The sequence below is a fragment of the Rhamphochromis longiceps genome, linkage group LG2 (assembly GCF_057381845.1).
Source record: "Rhamphochromis longiceps isolate RC_006_pf linkage group LG2, R_longiceps_female_GT1.1, whole genome shotgun sequence".
In the NCBI taxonomy this organism is placed as follows: Eukaryota; Metazoa; Chordata; class Actinopteri; order Cichliformes; family Cichlidae; genus Rhamphochromis; species Rhamphochromis longiceps.
This window is the reverse complement of record NC_140558.1, coordinates 7700244-7720765: the sequence shown is the minus strand read 5'-3', so window position 1 is coordinate 7720765 and position 20522 is coordinate 7700244. Positions and strand designations below refer to the sequence as shown.

General features: G+C 37.5%; 1 protein-coding gene across 10 annotated transcripts in view; it reads left to right on the top strand.

The window, feature by feature from the left end:
- Window positions 1-20522, top strand: part of LOC146676914 (LIM and calponin homology domains-containing protein 1-like) — an 82556-nt gene that overhangs the window by 28952 nt on the left and 33082 nt on the right. For 9 of the 10 annotated variants that reach the window (XM_085416525.1, XM_085416518.1, XM_085416509.1 and 6 more), the window contains exons 2-5: window positions 5242-5312; window positions 7597-7666; window positions 14151-14257; window positions 18561-18591. In XM_085416525.1, the coding sequence (XP_085272651.1) occupies window positions 5242-5312; window positions 7597-7666; window positions 14151-14257; window positions 18561-18591 (279 nt within the window). Of the gene's footprint in view, window positions 1-5241; window positions 5313-7596; window positions 7667-13176; window positions 13482-14150; window positions 14258-18560; window positions 18592-20522 lie in introns of those variants that run through there. The other variant, XM_085416500.1, reaches the window with a different exon arrangement.

Here is a 20522-nt window from a genome sequence, read left to right as displayed (position 1 = left end):
ACGCCAACACACTGTGCACAGAGTGAAGGCTCTGTAGTCACAATGAAGGATCCCTGTGATGGTGGCAGTGGCGGGAGGCACTGAAAAGGTCTGGATGACTAATCATAGTTAGATACCACTCCTTATATTTGGGTGAACTTCTTGAGGCTCCATAAGACTGGGTACCTCCGGCCAGAGAGTCTCCTCTTATGAACAGTCATTTGTTCGTAATTTCACTCCTTTTTAATGTATTTATTTATTTATTGTCTTTGGAAATCTCCCTTTTTTTATCAAGTCCTTTATTTTCAAAAAAGCCAGAGGCAAGATTTTATCTTTTTATGATATTAAAAACTTGGCAGTTTACGCTCCATTTCTGTGCCAAGATGGTGTTTTGTCTTGAACTGGAAAGTTGATTTACTGTAGATTCTCCAGTACTGAACACATTGAGTGGTTTTATTGTGTCGCTTGCTTTGAAAAGACACTCGACTTCACAAATCACGCAGCAGCATTGTTTATTTCTGTTCCTCCCGCACTTCTTAGTGAATTGCTAGGTTACATACTCTTGCCTTTGTTCTGTTAATCAGAAGCATTTACAGATTAGGATAGATTCCTGCCCAGTTGAATTAACAAGATTACCGGCCCTAGGCCAGAAGACATATTTACATGTGTTCTTGGACCTGAACACACAGTGTTGGATTCCACCAGGATTATGCAACACACTTAAGGCAACATCCTGTGAAGCAGAATGTGTTTGACTACAAAGGAGGCATGTGGTTATAAAGCAGTCTGTGGGTTGGAAGCACGTCTCTGTTTATGTTCACCAGCCCCTGAGCTAGCAGCTTTCAGCTCTTTAACAGGCCGATAACACTTTGCCCAAGGGTCCTGATGTAAGTAATGTTTTACTTTTACAAGTCACAAAAAACAGCTTCTCTTTAAATCTTGAGCTATTACTTGATAATTTGGGACAGGTAGTGGTCCAAAGCAAGGCCTCTGAGATTACTGCAATGGCTTTGTTTTCATTGGATGACAGTCACAGTGGAAGGATTGCAGTTATCTGGTTCAGACAGGGAGCCAACACTGATGGTCTTAGACTCAATGGTTTGATGGAAGGCTCTTTGATATAGCTGTTGTTATGACTGCCGTTCCTAGTTTTTCATTTTTCTTGGCGATATTTTTTTAGTAAATTGTTTTGAAATTGTGGTCCACCGTCAGATATGATTTAACTGTGGAGGAGACTCCTAACTTCACATGTTTTATCTCTCAGAACATGAAAGCAAAGTCTCTTTGGAGTTTCCATGCTAGCCTTTTATTGGGTATTCGTTTTCAGAAATCGTTTCATTAAAGTAAAAAATAGATTCACACACACCAATGCTCCCTCAGGGATACTTGATTTGGCAAAAGTTTGACTCTGCAAGCTTCATTCATGCATTTCCAAACCAACGGGGACTTCTTTTATTTGTTGATGTAAGAATAATAGTAATGGGTGCTCTAGACATGAATCCATGAGAATTAGTTTGGTCTGGACACATGAAGGGCTTCTGAAGGAAAAGGAAGTGAAAAGAAGGAAAGTAAAGCCAATCAACAACGTTCAATTGTGTGTGAAACAATGTGGGCGACATTCCACTGAAAACAACAAAGGCAACAAATTCCTCTTTTTAATTGAATACCCTCACATGACCCTGAAGGGGTTAGAAAACACATTCATATCCAGAACCTTCCAGGTCTTTACAGCTTTATCTTTGCATTGACAGCTTTTAAATTTGAAATGTTCTCATCGGAATATTTGTTTTTGTGATCAGGAAATAGTTTTTGTGGTATTAGTCTTTCCATTATAGTTGCTGTAAGTAATGTTTTTGTTGAAATCTTTATTGCCCACTTGAAATTTTCTTTTGTAGATTTCTGTCTTTATATTTAACCTGCAGGTAATAACATTTTAATAGCTGATGCAACAGAGATGCAAGGCCACGCAGGTAGCTAGCCCCTTATTATAAATAATGATATTTATTTTTAATGTCACCACTGGTATGCCCATTATCAACAAGTATTTTACCTAATATGTCCATTTGATTTTGTATTTTGCTCAAATGGTATAGTCAAGAATTCCCTTGGGTCACAGAGGAGTTAGGAGTGTCTTCTAACAGATGTGCCACAGATGTGCATGAATCAAAGTCCTTGGCTTGTGTGCAGACACTGCCAAACTGAAAAGCAGGATAATGAGGATACCAAACCCTTTACATTTTCTACAGTTCGGAACTTTCTGTAGCAATAAGTCAAACATGTAATTGATATTAATGTGCATGAACCCCAAAAGGCAATATATTAATTGATTTACCCTTGGAGACACTGGTTTCCACCGAGGATTTTTGACCTACTAAAGGCCAATAAAATGAAATATGGGATTTATTGGATTTGGCAAAAAAGCTTAATATTCACGTACAGTTCTAAACATTTTTTTCATTGTTTCTTTTTTTCATGAAATTATGATAGTTTATGTGTATTCCACTGAAATCCTAAAATACCACCTGTAAGGACATTATAAGTCAGCATAGAAAGTTATTTTTAAATTTTATTTTAAAGAATAATGGCCTGTGTTGTTTTTGTCTGTCTAGTCCACTGACCATGAAATGTTGCTGTCTTGAACCAAACCAGGGAATGCTATTTTTAATGTGCTGAAACCTGGGATTGCTATTCAGTAACGCTAATCCCCTGGGAAGGATAATCTCTCATGCACAACACTACAGTATGTTACAAAGTATTGTAAGACCTGGAAATTTCATTCTCAACTGTATAAAGGATGAAAATGCCATTAGCTAATAGTGGGATCATTTAGCTGTCCTCTAGTTGTAAAATCTCTCACAAAAGAATCTTTTGTGTTATAAAATATTTATTTGGTGTGGTTTTGGAATAGATTTAATCTTACTGTTTAAGTTAAGCATGAGCACGAAGAGCCAAGACAATTTTCTGGCAAGGTAACTTTACCCTGAATCAAAGTGACTCCAACTACTACTGGCAGTCAATGAAGAAAATGTACATCGATAGTCGTCTGCTTGACTAAACCAATTAACATTTGGGGAATTATTTGATTTATTCCTGAGTTAGATGTGACCATTCTAAACACTCTAATTTCTGTAAATTTTATAACAGATAATAATAAATATTGGAAACAGGGAGAAATAGCTAGCCTGGCTGTATATAGAGGGAACAAAATGCATGTAGGAGGATCACAGAACCTCATTCTATAACATGTTGTATCTTGTTTCCAACTGCAAGACCATTTATGGGATTGTTATCGCAGTGTGCGTGTGTGCGGGCATGTCATTATGACACAGTGTGGTCCTAGACACATCTATGCACACTGGTGCATAAACACACAGGTGCACACTGGCTGCTCTTTTTGTCTGTATGTCCATAAACTATACAGCAGTGCAAATTAAGTTTAAAGATAATGACATCCAACCCATGAACACTATTGTGGGGTGCCATTTTCCCACAATTTTTTTTTATTTGTTAGGTATTTGTAAGAAAAATAATGCAAATACAAGTCTGCATATTGCACATCAGCTATTGTGCAGGTTAATCAAATAAAATATAACAAACTGGCTCTATTCCCTGCTTGCAGATTAAGTTTAAGATTGAGTTTCCCTGTGTCTCACTTACACAACTTGCACAAGAGGAATTACGCTTTTAAAGGAACATGTTGTAATTTTTTTCTAAACCTTACCAAGTAGATGTTAGTGACTAATCCTAACCTGCGAGTAAAAACGACATCAAACAGTGAGTGGGGGAGAAAAAGTAAAACCAAGGTCCAAATTTTGGTCTCCTGGCACATAATCCTGCATTTTATGCATCCCTACCCTGCATTGTATGTCTGTAAAGAGGGTCTAGGCACAACACATGTTTTAGAAAAAAACTTTTAACTCTTAGAATAGACCTTTGTCCGATTCATGTTTAATTCAAGAAATATTAGTTCTTTGTGCAGAGCAGGTCCGTTGCAGTGTGGGTTTGTGAACCATCTGTTTGCACTGTAAGGCAGACTTTTAGGCCTCACACTCAGGCTTCACTCATTGCTTTTGTGCTGTCAACACCAGACACACAATGGCCTGTTCATAAGTGCTGCTGCAGTATGGAATAGTGGCAGTGAATAGCTAAATGTCAGCAAAGTGATAAATTCTCTGCCACTTTCCTTTCACTGCTTATCTCTTTATCTGCCTCTCCTGAACACCAAACATCACGCCTCTCGTAGAAATGAGGCCTACTGTCGGCCCACTCATTGACACACAGCAGTCCATTTCTTTTGTAAGAGGTCCAGGTTCCCAAACTAGCCAAGAAGCTGACAGAAAGATCCAGCCAGGCCAGATACTCTACATCTCCACGCTTTTTCTTTTCCCCACAGCTGTGCAAACAAATGTGAAAGAAATTCTCAGGAAATTTAATCTTGTAATTGTTTTGGCTTTTAAAAGAGCATTCTAAAGAGGTCTCCTCATTTTACACCAACTGTCTGCCAGCGTTTGTGGGAATAAATAGATTTTAAGTAGGCTTGGTCCTAAAAGTCTCGCAACAGCAGATTTTTGGAGGTAATTATTTCAACACTGGAGTTGCACTAAAGATTGTATTGTATAAGATTGCTTGTATTTTATCTATCTGTCTATTTGTCTGTCTGTGCAAAATGCATGCATGTGTTTGTCCTTGACCAGTTTTACACATAAAAGTAGCTCAAAAAACTTAAGAGCTTTAAAATAGAATCCAGAATCTCTTGCAGTAAGGAACAACCATCCTCACAGTAACTGAAACTAAATGTCACATCTGAGATTCATACATATCTGGTGCAATATTTGTCCAAGTAAATGCATGTTTTATGATGTACAGTAGTTGTTCACATGCAAGCTGGCAGCTTTTTTTCCTCAGAGGGTCTGACCAACTATTACCCGATAAATCCCCTGTCCCACCACATTAGCCTGCCAGAGCCACTTGGCTGGGATGACTGCAGCTTATGTCAAGCTTGTTAGCGTTTAGCGTTGTTGACTTGAGAGGGACTTGATATATGTCCGAGAAGTCTTTGTGCACCTCTCCACACAATCTATCCAGTTCAAAGAAAGATTTAAAAGGTGTGCTGATAAGTGTTGCTTTTTGGTTTTCAGCAGTGAATGCCACTAAACACAATTTTTGGTGCACTTTTTTTTTCATTCTTAATTTTTCTTTTAACCTGAAGCCCTCTTTACATGTTATATGTTGCTAACTCAATCCTTTTACTCCCATCTGCAGGCTGTGACAGGAAGATGTTTTGGTGAGAAGGATTTCCGAGGAGGTTTAGAGAATGGAATACTACTGTGCGAGTAAGTTGTGACTATATTTGTTATTGTTGTTGTTGTTGTTGTTTTGTTTTTTTCTTGTAATCTAGTAGCAGAATGTTACACATCTCTGGTTTGTACGTTTATTATTCTTGAATAGTTTTCAATGATTAGTCATCTTACCAATTCATTGTAATGTTTTTGTAATTTAATTGTACATATGCTGTTTGGTTTAATACTTATAGTGGTACTGTATTTGTTTCAGTATCATAATGCTCTGGTTGGTAAACGTAAAATAATCACACATTATTTAAAGTGAATAGAAAGAACTTTAGCAGTCAAGCAGGTTTTTGTTTCAAGTACTTTGAAGTGTGGTCCAGTGATCAAAATGACTGGTGTCCGGTTCAATTGTCGTCTAGTTTGACTCTTGAACTGGTATACCCACTCATATTGAGTCGAGGTGCTGAAACGAGACTGAAAACACTCACATGCACTTGCACTTTCCTCTTCCACGTCCCAGTTGCTGCCAGTGTTGCACAAACCCAGCGTTTGTGCTGTCTTTATTGTGAATACAGATATCAGAGCCAATTTACCAGTGTTCCCACTGGTTTGGGGATTTCTGGGAAATCATGGAATATTTAGACGTGCAGTAGTACTGTAAGTCTCAAAAATAAAAGCCCTTCATTGCTTTCTAAGTGACTGACAAAAGGGGGGGAAATTACAACCAAGTAAATAAAGACTAATTTAGCCATTTGTGCTGGATTAAAAGTGGCAATGCAAGTATTGCTATGGCATCATAAGATTTCCCTATTAAGTCCTGAGATAAAGTGACAGATGCTGTCGGAGAAATGGAAAGTCGTGCAATGTCCGGGATAATCTTGTGAGTAAATGGCTACAGATTGACTGTAGCCACTGTAGCAGATTGATTACAGACTGGGGATCATTGAAACAGTGCATTTATAGAGGTCATTGGCAAGAGCTGTGATCAAAATTGTGAGTCCTTGGTTACTGGAGCATATGACATCCTCTTGGCCCCAAAACTGCACAACCAGTCAAGTAATTCATTTACATATAATTCAGGTAGAGAGGAGACCTGATTGAATCAGTTTAAATGCTCTCCAACCTCTTCCTCATTTTCCTGATATTCAAAGAATTAGGAAATGTCCCTGTACACACTCATAAGATTATTTGTTTATGCGTCTAGATTTCTTTTGACTGTGCCTTTGTTTTGATAATAGATGACATGTCTCTCACAGTTCAACCATGTTAATGGCTGAAAGTGAAATTTTCAGGAGACACAAGTGGGCCTCTTTTCCCAGCATATAAGTTTGAATAATTCCATCAAAGCCACAGTGGGATTTGAAAACCATTTCCCCCAAAACATGTTTATAAACAAAGTCTTACATTTTAAAAAAGCAGACAAACATTCACATTCCAGGCAATTTTCAGAGTGAAAATATTGTCTTCTCTGATGCCATTACTCATTCTCCCCACCTACACATCTTAATATATTGGCATGTAGGTAGGATTAAGAACTGCCTTCTCCTGGGGTTGTTCAGAATTATTCTTGGAAATATACAGTGTAGCAGGAAATCTTCAACTTAACGTAGGAGTACATGAGGCATGCTGAGGGAAAGAGAGTTCACTGAAAAGTTAAATTACAGCACTTCATCTCAAAATACCTGCTGAAATACTATGAACACCATAAGACTGTTGATATCTAATACCTCGTATCCAAGGGCGGATTTTTCCTTTTTAGAGGAGAATCATTACAGCGCTTCCTCTGATGAAAACACGCACAAAAGATGAAACTGGAGACAGAGAGGAAGGGAGAGAGAGGCGGGAATGCTGAAACTGCTTGTTCATGGCTGATAAGCGGGCAGAGTTTGAGGAATGCAATGTACTGTACACTTCCCGCCAAAAGGTTTCGCATCGGCATGGGTCTGATGAGAGATGACAGCACCAAGACAAACCTACTCATGTGTGCTTCCCTGTGATATAACATTTACTGGAACTAGTTAACAGGTCCCAGTGGGTGAAAGGAGCAGAAACGATTCTCCACTGTGATTTAGGATGCGTCGTCGTTATAGATGTTCCAGACGCCACAGGGGAGTTTTAGAAATGTTTCTTTATCCCTTTAAATTCCCCTTTCTTTTCTCTGTAGAGACACCCACAGTTTAAACCTATTCATGTATTTTGCCTGCAGTTATTTCATTCTGCTCTAGCGACGTTTCATCTTTGAAATGCATGCTTTGAAGTATTGAAGTCAACATGTCAGTAAAAGAAGTTTTAAAGCCACAACTCTTCTTTTTTATGCGTCTTTTGTCAGGTTGCTGAGCTCAATTAGACCTGGACTGGTGAAGAAAATCAATAGACTTCCAACACCGATTGCTGGCCTAGTAAGTGTTTTGGAATCATTCTTTAGACTGCTTTACAGCATTTTAACCAAAACTGAAGACCATTTTATAGTTTGCTCCTTTTTCTTTCATTGTCACACTGTCATACTATGATTCAAAGCTGTCTAATATCAAAACTTGCTGTCATATTCAAAGTCTTTAGACTACAGGCCACATTTAATTATACATTCATACATCACTTTTTTCCATATGTTTCAAGAGGAAGCTGGGGTAGGCCACAGTTACCACTAAACACTCTGCCACCCACTTTGCTGATTAAAGTAAAGATATGAAACACATTTTCCGTAAAATAACAGCTTGTAAGAAAATGGCTTTTCTTCCATTCATCACCCCAAGTACTGTTGTGTCATTGTGGAATTTGGGTGAGCTGATACAATCTCTCAGGGAAAAACGTGTTGTTAAGTCTGCTTTTCAAAAGTTGCTGAGTAGCAGTAGTAGTAGAATTCAGTATCCTAAAGTTATGGATGTGAATTAGATGAAGTTTATGTTACATTAAGCTGTTTCTTTGGTTTGTATTAAGATGGTGATTATGTTTGTTGCTGTGGTGCACAACAGGCAAAGTGTGCATTAGCAGTCGCGTGTAACACTCAGCACTTAAAAGCTTACTTATTGTACAGTTCTGCAGTGAACCAGATAATCTTGAGAGCCCTTGGCTATGAAATATACTGGATCACTGCAGGAACACAAAAAATCCACTTGAGGATTTTATATGTCCCAAAGTCATTTACTGCCTCAACATTATTATTGGTGAGGTGCATCAAAACCAAAAGGATTTTTCAAAGATGTAGATGATAGAAACCTATTCCTGCTCCCAAAACCTCACATGGAAGTTGTTCATTGTTGTCTGTGGTTTTACTGAAGAATCCCAAGTTTGGGTCTTGCTTTGAATGAGATTCTGTGAATTGAAGTTGATCCGGACACTGATACTTTCCAGCTGAGTACAGTGCAATACAGTAGAGTTCTTTCATAACGACCTTAGACCTTAATCTGGATGAAGTGGCCTTTCAGGACCAGCACTCGCATGTAAACATAGTCATAGTGAAAGTTGATAGCATGTACTTCCATCTCTCTTCTCTTCATGAATAGCTTGTCAGTGTATAACTTCAGGCTGTCTTTGTAATTTTTTTCATATTCACGTTTAATTTAACACCTTTTTTTGTAAACATAGAACACCAAGAAGTAAAAGTTTTAAAAAAGTGACAATTAAAACTATATTTTATTAGTCATTCTGAAAATGCATGACTTATTTTGATCCTTTGGCAAATATCACTGTATTTAAGAAATAGGCAGTCTATTCTTGTATTGATAAGAAAACAACTGATGCTTTGCCCTGTTTTGTGTCATTGTGAAAGCTTTGCATCATCAGTTATTTAACTGTACTTTACACTGATGTGTTTTAGCAAAGAAAACTACTCTGGCAGAATGTTTCCTTAATAAAATGGAATTTCTGAATTAAATGTGATGATTGTCGATGATAGCAATTTAGAGCAGAAGTTCTGGTACTTCAGCAACAAAAAATATGTAATTATTTAGATCACAACATCACAGATGAGGGATGGAGGCCGTGGTCTGGGCAGAATGGCTGCTCTTGTCTCACTGTGCCACTAATAGCCGCCATTGAGTGCTCTGACTTTTAAAGAGCGTTGGATAATTACGCTGTCTTCACTATATGTTTTCTACCATAAAGTAATAGACTTTTCAAACCTTTGTACTTGGATCATTGTTGCATTACTTCAGCAGAGTAGATATATTTTATCCACTCAGCTCATGGTTGTTGTTTTTTTTCAGGGTCCAAAGATGCTTTTCTGCTGAGCATCAAACCAACAGTATCTGATGATGGAGTTTTTACTTTTCATTTCCTGTCTTATTTTTCTCAACAGTGAACAGGAAACAAAGCTGTAACACAAGGGATATTATAAATGAGCATTTTTAAGCTTATTTGACGCCTTTTTGATGATATAAACCACAATCTGTAATCTGAAGATTTCTTCCACTTTGCAATAACATAACTCGTAGTTTATTGTGGAATACTTAGAAGAAGGAGTTTCAATAGCAGGCTCTAATTGAGACTGTTTGTACAAACAGCTAAAGAGGTGTTGCCCATTACTTTTGTCCACATAGTGTATCTTTGGTGGCATGGTGATGCTATAGCTAGAACTGTTGCATCACTGTGTCCACTAGTGGCTACTCCATGTCCCAAAGTTATAAATAAAAAGAAATCTAATTAGCCTCAGGTGTAGACACTTAAAGGTCAAAAAACACAGCACAACCATTACTAATTAGCTCAAAGGGACAATCAGTAACCCATTGACTGCCTGTTTATACTAGTAGCTAGAGGATAATATATAATAAAAGTTGAAACAAGAAAACAAAAAAAGCGGCTGGATGTTCTGAATAAAGTGACTCGTTATACTTACAAAGTTTCATAGCTTTTAAGTTCCTGTGGCCTTGCAGGGATTTTTCTTCCTCTTGGCTTTGATTAGTGAGGTGAGAAATACATAAACAAGGGGACTGCTGTTATCTGGACCATCGTAATAAAACATAGCCTACTCCCCCTTCCTCTTCCTGTTTGGGGGCTAATGCGAAAACGAGTCTCTGTGGAGTTTAGGCTGTTTTACCTCAGTGTTTTGGCAGGTCGAGCTGTATAGGTCAGTGTTCGCTGGTTGTGGCAGATTCTTATCCCAGGCATCTCTGGGTTGACTGGCATGCTCATGTCTTATAGTGTGTTAATAGACATGCAACGGTGATCTCCTGGCAAGACGAGTAGTGGTAATTAATTAATATGAATAGTAGTAATTAATCTGCTTGAATAGATGTTTCATTAGACATGACATTTTATTAGATCAAGTGTTTTATATTATTTTTAATAATAAACACTGGTATGTTACATAAATGCCTTCCAATTTGAACTTTACATATTTTGCATATCAATTTTAAAAATTCTATGACTCATTTTTGAAAAAAATATAAAAGTGTTTGCTGTCAACTCAAAATTTAATCTTGATCAAGTTGAAGACTTTCTTTTTTCAGTTTGAAGCAAAATTAATTATCCTGTTGTCATTAGAATATCTGTAAACCTGATTCACCACTGCAGTAAAAATTGAGCCATATTAAACTTTGCACCGTTAGAATAATTTATATGACTGATAGCTCTGAAAAATCCATTTCATATTTAGATATCTGAGGTGATCTGTGGGTGGCTTACCAAGTCTTTTGCAGTGTTTTTCTTGAAAGGGACAAAAACAATTGTCCAACATCAGGCCTTAAACTCTGACCTGCTTCCCTGAGAAAGTTGTTGTTCTAATTAGGACATTAATCAAATTCCAGTGAAGGTTAAGTCTGAAGAAATCCAAACATATAAAACTAATTTGACCTTTACGTCTCGGAATATGTGACCAATGTGTTAGCTAAAGAACATATGTTCTGATGTTTGTAAAATTAATTTACATTCCATTCTAATTCATGCTAATTTCACCACAATGCTGAAATTTTGAGAATGGACAGAGTGGACAGGGGCTTTATTTCTGAGTCTACCTCCAGACATCAAGTCCTCCTCCAAACACATTCAGCTGTCAGTCATTTCTTTGTGGTAGACACCCAGTTTCCTGTGGCAAGGACCTGCATATCAGAACAAAGTTATACTCCCTTCCTTAAAAACGCACACACACACTCTTTCCAAATACCCACTAAATTACCCCTTTATCTATCATGTTAGTTGCTAACAAATGAGCCAGATAAATCCCCTTTTGTTATTGTTATTTATTCTGGTTCCAGACTACATGATATTAGAACTAAACAGAGAAAATGTGGGATGAAACTGCTTAATTGGAAACAAGATTAAGTTCCTCTTTCACACTACCATATCCCCTGCCGCCCCTGACTATAGATGGATGGACTATAGATAGATTATTGACAAGATGAGCCACGGTTTATAGAAATACTGTGTATGTATGTGTCTATATTTACCAACCAAGTTAAATCATTAATTACATTATTCTGTAACCAAAACATTTCACCTGCAGCAGAAATGTGTGTTACTTTGTGTTATGCACAACATTGAAGTCACAAATCTACAGTTTACTTGCCAAGTGGGAGTACCATAAGCAGTGCTTGCAGCAGCCATTATCTTTGCTTATAGGTTAACACACACCTGTGAAAAATGTGATTATGCATTCCTCTAGTCAAAGGGTCATTCAGCAGGTTAGGGTGATACAGCCTACAAAAATAATGCATAACTGCTGTGATTTTTCTGAGCTGTCTTTTTTCCATCTTGTTTGTGAGCAAGTGAGCTCTCTGCTCTGGCTGCAGCTTTATAAAAACATTGCAGAACCAACTGTCAACCTGAAAGTACATGGGTAAAATGTTGATAATTATTTTAGCCACTTTCTATGCTGCCAACTTGCAAGCACAGCAACATCTAGTCAAGTAGTTGTACACTTCCTTTGTTTGCAAAGCTTTTTGTGTCTATGCAACAGTTTATCTTGTGATTTACTTGAGTTGGATAATGCAATCATTGTTTATTCAGCTCAGTTTATCATATCTAAATCTAGCAAAGGATATTACAATGTTTGTCGTTGTTAATTATTATAAAGGTGATAATTAATCATATCTATGTATGCTTCTTAGTTCTTTTTTTTTTCTTTAAATCTGTATTGTATTTGGTCTCATATTCAACTTTCTGCAATTTCAGATGTTAGGCAACAGCTCAAAGTAGACTCATTATGTCTGCTTAAAGATATTATTTGATCCAAGTTTTTGTGTGGGAAAAACAAACCATGTTGCCTTCCCTGTGTTACATCAGTATGATGATCATATTCTTAGAGTATGTTTCACAAAAATTCTAATCCTCCTCCTTTGTGAGTTGGAGGATTCCTTGTTCCAAGTGTTAACTCATTTCTACTATCTGGAAAATAAATACTAGTATTAATCGAATGCAGCTGATGTGAAAACCCTTTGTTTTGAAGTTTAATATGACCATGATCAGCTTAATCCTGTGGCAGGTGTGTCATTTCAGAAGTAAAATTTCTCAAAAAGACCTTGCTGGTCCTGTTAGAGAGATATCCTAGCATAAGTGTGTATATCTTTGGGTGGGGTTGCCTCACCAGGAGAGCAGAGATGGCACTGTCCCAAAAACACAGGAAGGTGCAGGGTGGATTTGGAGGGGTAGTTTGCTACAGTTGGAAAAGGATCGTGAGAACAAGTGTGCATGTTTGTCATTGTACCCATGCTTTACCCAGGTTTTTTTATTTTATTTTATACTTGGTAGTGTGTACATATAAATAACACTCCAAGTTTTATGTGTCTGAATATTCCAAAAAGAGTTTATTTAAAGCAGCATTTTGTGCAAGCGCATGTATACAAGCACAGTGTGCTTGTGTTTGGCATGTGAGAGGGAGAGACTGTGTTTGGGACAATTGGGGTGGAGAGGAAATGGTGACACCCTGAGAGAGAGAAAGGGAGAAAAGAGTTTAGGTTGTGGCCCTCTGAAAGACTGAGAGACATAGAAACAAAGAGAGCGGGAGAACCTGGGAACTGGAGAGGAGAGCCTGGCTCAGGTTGCGTCCAACAAAGAGTTTGTCAGAGAGCAAAGGAGAGTGAGGGAGAAGGACTAAGACGATGGGCAGAATAAAACATTGAGGAGAGAAGGAAGGAAGGATTCGAGAAGAAGCCGATAAACAAGAAGCAGGAAATATTTGAACAGAGGAACCCGTCAAGAGCGAAAGCTGGAGTAATCTGAGAGATGAGATGTACGAAAGCTGGGCACAAAACCTGATGGTGTCACATTTCTGTTGAGCAGGTATCCTGATTTTTATGGCGAGACTCCTTGTTTGTGTGTGTTTCTGTGCAGGAAAGAAAGTATCTGGTCATTTCAGTTTGTTTGGCTGACAGAGACCTTGGAAATGTTTGTGGGACATGGTTCATGTGGGATAATTTAAGAGAATGTTGACATTTTCTCTCTTTAGCTGTTAGTGTGCAAAGATGTTTCTACCAGGAGTTCAGTCTATTTAATCGAAAAGAAAATATAAAATTGGGGTGGGGGGGGGGAAGATTACTACGCCAATGAAAATAAATGAAGTAGACATACTCAGAAGGGCTAGAACTGTGTCAACAGAATCACTTTTAGCAGTTAATATTGGTTTGTATATTCATTCCCTTTATTTTTTAGATGAACTTTGATTTGATGAAATAATGAGCCAGGCAACATGTTGATTTAAATGTTTAAGTCAATAAGTGATCTGTCTCACCTGTGTGACTCGCATGTTTCGAGTAGTTCAGTGTATATTCATGTTAAATGATATGGTCCTTCTTGCAGAGTTTGCATTTAGAATAGAATAATAGAATAATACAATTCTGTAATTATAATAGAAAGTGTATATTAGTTGAGGTCTTGCATGGTTTATCTGATGTAGCTTTTCTTTCTGTCTCCTAGTATTTATCCCAATGAAATTGTGCTTTCGCTCTACAGGACAACCTCAGTGTGTTTTTGCGTGGCTGTGAGGAGTTAGGACTGAAGGGCTCCCAGCTCTTTGACCCTGGAGACCTGCAGGACACATCAACACGCCCCACGGCCAAGTAAGACTCGACCACTTGAGTTATGTTCCACAGATAATATCTACCATTTGAACAAGTCGAGTCCTGCAGAGTTGACTGTGTAGATTTGACCATATATACTGTATGTAGAAAAGTCTAATGTGATGCTTTCCAGATGGTAAAACATAGATACATGGATGACAAAAAAGAGCCTAAAAGTTAGTTGATGAATTTTAATCAGTTTGCTTAGTTTGTGAATGTCTTAGAATTTACTGTTTTTTGCGCTCTGTTGACACTGTTACTGTGGCACTAACTAAAGGTGACAGTTTTAAAATAAAACTTACTAATGTGAGCTTTAAATTATTTATAGCTTTGACATTTATTTACACAAGACTCTAACTTTTATCTCTCTACAAAACAGTGAGGGTGCTGTTCTTTCATAGTAAAGTGAAGCTTTGGTGAATGGAATTTTCCTAAATGTTTCTCTGCTTCAGAAGGTAAATATCTCCACATTTACCTTTGGAGATATTTTTCTCTGTTGTTATAGGACAGATGTTTAAACTTTTTAAATTATTCTTATCACATTTAAATTGAGGTTTAAATTTTCAAACAAAAAAGACAAAAAAAACTGTATTTCCTAAAATTCTTTGTTGGAAATGCTCTATATCACTAGATGGTGATGGTGAACACTTTTAGCCTGCTTGTCTCAAACACTGGTTGTGCATTTCTTTGTCTCACTTTGTCAGTAACCCGTCTGTCATTCTCTGCATCAGACAATCAAGCAGTTCACTGAAACACAAATAAGTAGACGGGAGTCAATGGAAGTTTGCATGAGCCTGTGCCAGTGAAGCAACAATGACATATCTGTGAGACACAATTGGTCTCTGTCCAAATAAAACACAAGGGTGTGCATCACACACTGAACCATGACTCCTACTTTGTTGCTTGGTAACAAAGCCAACTGCATCTAGCTTTTCATACTGTATATGTGTTTGTGTGAATATGTGGGTGTTTCACTGTCTTTGGCATGCACTGTCTGCTGGCTGTGTATTACCAAGGTTTCATTCACAGAAGGGTTTTAAAGGTGCTTTTGGAGATGGGGCAATGCATCTCTATTTTGTTTGCGTCTGTTTATTTATTCTTGATTCAGCATGTGCACATATCTACAAGTATAATAATTTAGTTAATGTAAGAAAGATCTAATATTGCCAATCAAGATTGTTAGATGAAGAGGGACATATAATTGTGTCATTTTCATAACACTGTTTACAACTGGTTTTGAGTGATGTGGTAAAAAAGAAAAATGTAGGTATATATCGAAACAAAGAACAGGGGCCCAGGATAGAGCCTTGGGTAACAACACAATTAAGTTGGGCGACTCATTAGCATTCATAGTGAGCCTGTACCTAATATGCCACGGGGTGATTTTTTTTCTCTTTCTGTCATTGATTGTTTAATAGCATCTCCAAAAACATGCAGGCAGTAGTATATTAAAAATGATGCAATCTGGATTCATATTTACTCAATACACCATTGCTTCTATTGACATGTTAAAATTGAACTTTGCTTTCATTGTTCAAGTAGCCCTGCACTTCATCTGGTGCTTATGTAACTCTCTCACATATAGAAGGTTATTTCCTACACCTTTACTCTTCTAGAAAACTTTGGACAGCTAGGGCTCAGACAAACAGATTGTAGTGCACTGTGAGCTGAGGAATAGAATATCTACTGTTCCTGTTGATGGTCATGGCTCATTTTCCAGGATAAGCAATGGTTTGCCAGGTAGTGGAGATGAGAGGAGATGACAGCTGTGTTTCTGTTCAGCAGTCTAGTGGATTTCACAGAAAATTTTGAAATGCTGTAAAATATAAAACACAGGTTAAATCTTTACCTCAGTTGCATTATCCATAAATATACTGATTATGGCTAAGTTAATGCCACTGGCAGTAATTATGGAAACCATTTAAAGCTTTCATCAAAAATAAATAAACATTAACTCATAAGCAGAAATAATAATGTTACTATCATCACATAACATAGAGCTAATAGAGGGAAATGTCTTGGTAGTTATGTTTAACAAAAAAATATAGTGTAAATAATAAATTATGACTTTCAAAGCCAGATTATAAAATCTAATCACGTGAGAGAATTTTTTCAGAAATAACTAGCTAGCCAATTTGTAAAGGCTTTTTCAAATGTTTGTTTTCAGCCATAAGTTACTTTATATCAGTTTTTACAAATTTGATATTAAACTACTGTATATACCCATGCTTAATATACATTTGACATATGTAAGAGAAAAGAATAAGCAGCAATATCATTACTAGTTTATCTGTTTTTAGCCTTTACATTAAATACATTTTGTCATTTAAACGACAAAGACAAACATGCAGGAAAAAAATGTAAGAATATGAGAGCTGTTTACATTAGCTTGGGCCTCTTAATATGATCTAATACCTTGTGGAATGTGTATTTGTCCTTTGATTGTGAACTTACTAGCTAACAGCAGAGAAAAGGTACTTGTCTCCATGTTTATTTAGTCAACTGACAGAATGAGAGGATGATGAGGGAGGGGTTGCTGTTCATGCTCTCAAGCTCATTTCACCTTCTCCACCTTTATTTGTTTCTCATGTACCTGCTGCCATTCAAAGCCCAACTTTGAGTGTCACTTGCATGTTGAATGAGTTGGCCTAAGTTAAGCAGAGTCTCAGGATGTGTTGTGTGAATTATGGCATAAAATAGTTGTGTTCTGTACCTGTAACATTGAAATCCCCACATAAGAAAATCCTGTATATAAGTACAAGATAAGCTATTTCGTGTCCTTGTTTATCTTTTCTTTTTGAATCCCTGGAAGTACAATATATATATAATAAGGACATGTTAAGCTGAGAGCCTTCGTAAAGATGTTTACGAAGGCACCAAATAAAAAAATAAAACTGCTGTGTGCATTTATACATCAAACAAATGGGTTGGTTCAGCAGTCTTTGGAGTCTTGGGAAATGTACTGTAGATGAAAACAAGTGTACTACATGAAAAGAAAAAGTGCGCAAGCATCTCTGGTTGAACTCCTCTACATTTGCCTATAAGCAGCCCAGCAAAAGATAATTCCAGTCTAATTCGTGTTCACCTCTTGGCTATACATAGTTTCCTGGTATCCCTCCCATCCATTATGCTTTTTTTTCCAAATTAAAGGTTATTATTCTTAATTTTAAAAAACTGTAACATTTAAGCTAAATATGAGTTTCCCATAATTAATTGTTTTTAAGTTGACCTTTTATACATTGTCCATAAAGATATTTTAAAAAAAAAAAAGTAAAATGTTGTGAAATGACCTTATGCTGGTATGATATACATTAGTTATTTTTATTGACCTTGATACTAAGATATAATAACTATTCTGGCTTTTCCCAAGTCGCTAATGTTTAATCAAGTATCAATTTTAACAATTTATTGATCCTGTGATCCTCTCATGCTGCGCTGATCCAGATACAAAGATTGTGGCAGGACATAATTGCAATCAACTCTAGTTTAAGAATACTTTAAATGTTTTTGTTGCCTTTTTTTTTCTTTTTGTTATCAAAAAGAAAAAAAATATTTTATCCATTGTTAGATTTTTATTTTTATTTTGCCATTCATCAGGCTTCACGTGTCTTTCACAGCTTAAGAAAAGGCAGATTGTGGATTTTATGTGATTGAGACTATTTAAGAAAACAAAGTCTCACACTTGTATGCGTCTGTGTTTTAGCCTTTGTTTTCTCTGTCTTTGTTTTTCACCTCTCAGCCTAGAAATTTGTATTTCTACAACATGAGTGCATTTTAGTCAGGTTTACAATTGCTTCATTCCACTTCCCATTTATAGCTCACGTGGTAATCCGCAAGATTCACATCATTTCATTTTGGCAGCGTCTGTGGTGCTAAGTGGCCTCCGCTGTGGTGTTCTCTTAGAGACGCTCCACCTCCCAGAGATCAGTTGGCAGTCAACTCACTAGGCTACCACTATAGCACGTGTCTCTTCTATCTACTACAAAAGTATTTCTCTTTGTGAATTCTGGACTTACCATTTTAATTTCAGTGTTTCTTTCCTTTCTATTTCAGCAGTTATTCAGTTGCTAAGACTGTTAACGAAAGGTTTTGCCAAAATGTTAGCTTTCTGTGCGTGGGCTACAGTCACTGCAGATTCTTATATTTCACAAAGTTTAGTTTTTTCTGCTGTTTCACATAGATATGTGGGAGTTGGCACATCTTGAAGTTGTCTGCTGTTATCTTTATGTAAGGCACTTCACTGAATAGAACCAGAAGTCTCACTACCTCCTCTGTCTGTCTCTCTCTGTGTTTCATTCTCCAGGGGAAGTGACGGCAGTCGAAAGCTCAAGAATGTAAGTGATACTGTCAGGTTACAGTGGGATAATTTGTTTGTGTGCTAAATACATGTTTGGAAAGAAAGTGTTATTCTGGTGCTGTGTTTCTCTTTTTGCTTTCACTATCCATGATTTCAATGGCTCTTACTAATCCGTGATCCACCTCTGTGTTTTCCTGTTAAAAAGTTGTTCCTCTTTTCTACGTTCTTGTCCCTGGGCCTGGATCACTGGGGTTCTTTCTCTATATTGTGGGGCATTTACCTTTACATAAAGTACCTTGACACAACTCTTACTATGAAATGGTGTTAAATATCTAGTTTCTATTCTGTCTGTATTATCCTTTATTACCTTTCCACTTTACCCTGTTTATGTGCATCTGTTCATGCATCTTACTTTGTTTGTTTTAGATGGTATGTTGGTTTTTCATATTTTTTGCTTAGTGTTTTCTTGCACCTTCGAAGTCAACTATTTCTACATATTCTGTGAGTCTAGATTGATTTCAGGCGTCTTTATTCTTGCCTCTCTTACAGCCTTTTAATTATTTAGAAGCCCGTTATAGTCACTGTCTGCTCAAATCAGCACCTTCCTATCCTTTTTCTAATAATGCCGCTTTAAGAAGTAGAACACACAATGCTGGCCCTGCCTACTCTGCAGTCAAAGCAGTTCTACTCGCGCTCTCTCTCTCTCTCTCGCTATGTCTCTGTCCTCCCCTCCTCTCTCTGTGATGCTGCTGTGCACTGTACAAGTTAAAGTGTCGAACTGCAGCACTGGTCAGGCCTGTTAGCTCATTTAGCTGACTAAACATGGGGGACTCCAGCATTTGCAGCGGTGGCAAATGGCTAACATATTCCCAGCAGCCAACACTTTTGCAAGGAACCTTCTGCTGTGATGTTCTGTAGATTCAGGACTAAGGACTAGGATTTGACAGCAGCTGTCTCTGCAACACATCAAATATTGAGTGGTGACGAAACTGCATCGAGAGGAATTTGCTGATGTGATGACAAAGGTGTTGTTTAGCAAACAGCAGATGGGACGTTACCATTTTTAAAAGAGGTATGCCTGGATAAGATACTGCTGAATCTGCTGTGTTCATGAGACTGTTATTTAGCAGGTAAAGGTGTGAAGAAGAAGGCCTGATTATGCATAGTGATGACTGTGAGGTAACAAAACAAAATCTGTATCTGTATGCATGTCTGCATGCACTGGATAGTGCTGAGGTCCTGACATAATAGGTGGAATTTTGGCTTCGTTCATGACCCTGCAGTGTGTGACTTTAAGTGTGTTTGCACATGAACCAAAAAGGTGAATGTTGGTTTCCAGTGGAACTTCCTTGACAGGTCTGTCCACGTGTGCACTGACAGGCAGCTGCTGAAATTGACAAGGCAAAGCATGTGTGACGCTATGCATTATTCTGCTGTCACGTCGTTTATTTTCATTCCTGACTGTCGAAACTCCGCTGACATGTACTTAAAGTTTGCCTTTGAAATTCTTTAAGAATGCTCTTCGTTAAGTATTGGTTGGTTTAGTGCTGCATGTGTAAATCATACAGACAGAGTTTTGGAATGTGATTGTGGAGTTTGGGATTGATAAGGGTGTGTTTACAGCACAATAGTAAGCAAGTGAAACACATTTGGTGCTGACCCAGTTCCAGTGGGAGTTGGCATGAATCTGCTATTGTGGTGACACAGAAACTCCATATTCTGCTGCTGAGAGAGCTGCAGTATGCAGCTAATGAAGCTAAACCTCAGCAGCTGTGTTGTCACAGCTTCACCTCTGTAGTGTCAGGATATTAGATAAAAAATCTCATGTGGTTCTGAAAATATGGCTTATGAAACTAAAATTGTATAATAGTTAGAGTCAATGACTGATCGATGGAACTGTCCCCAGTTGCAGCTCAATCATGTTTCACCCTTTAATAAGGCTAAAAGTTTAACTTATCTTCATCGTCC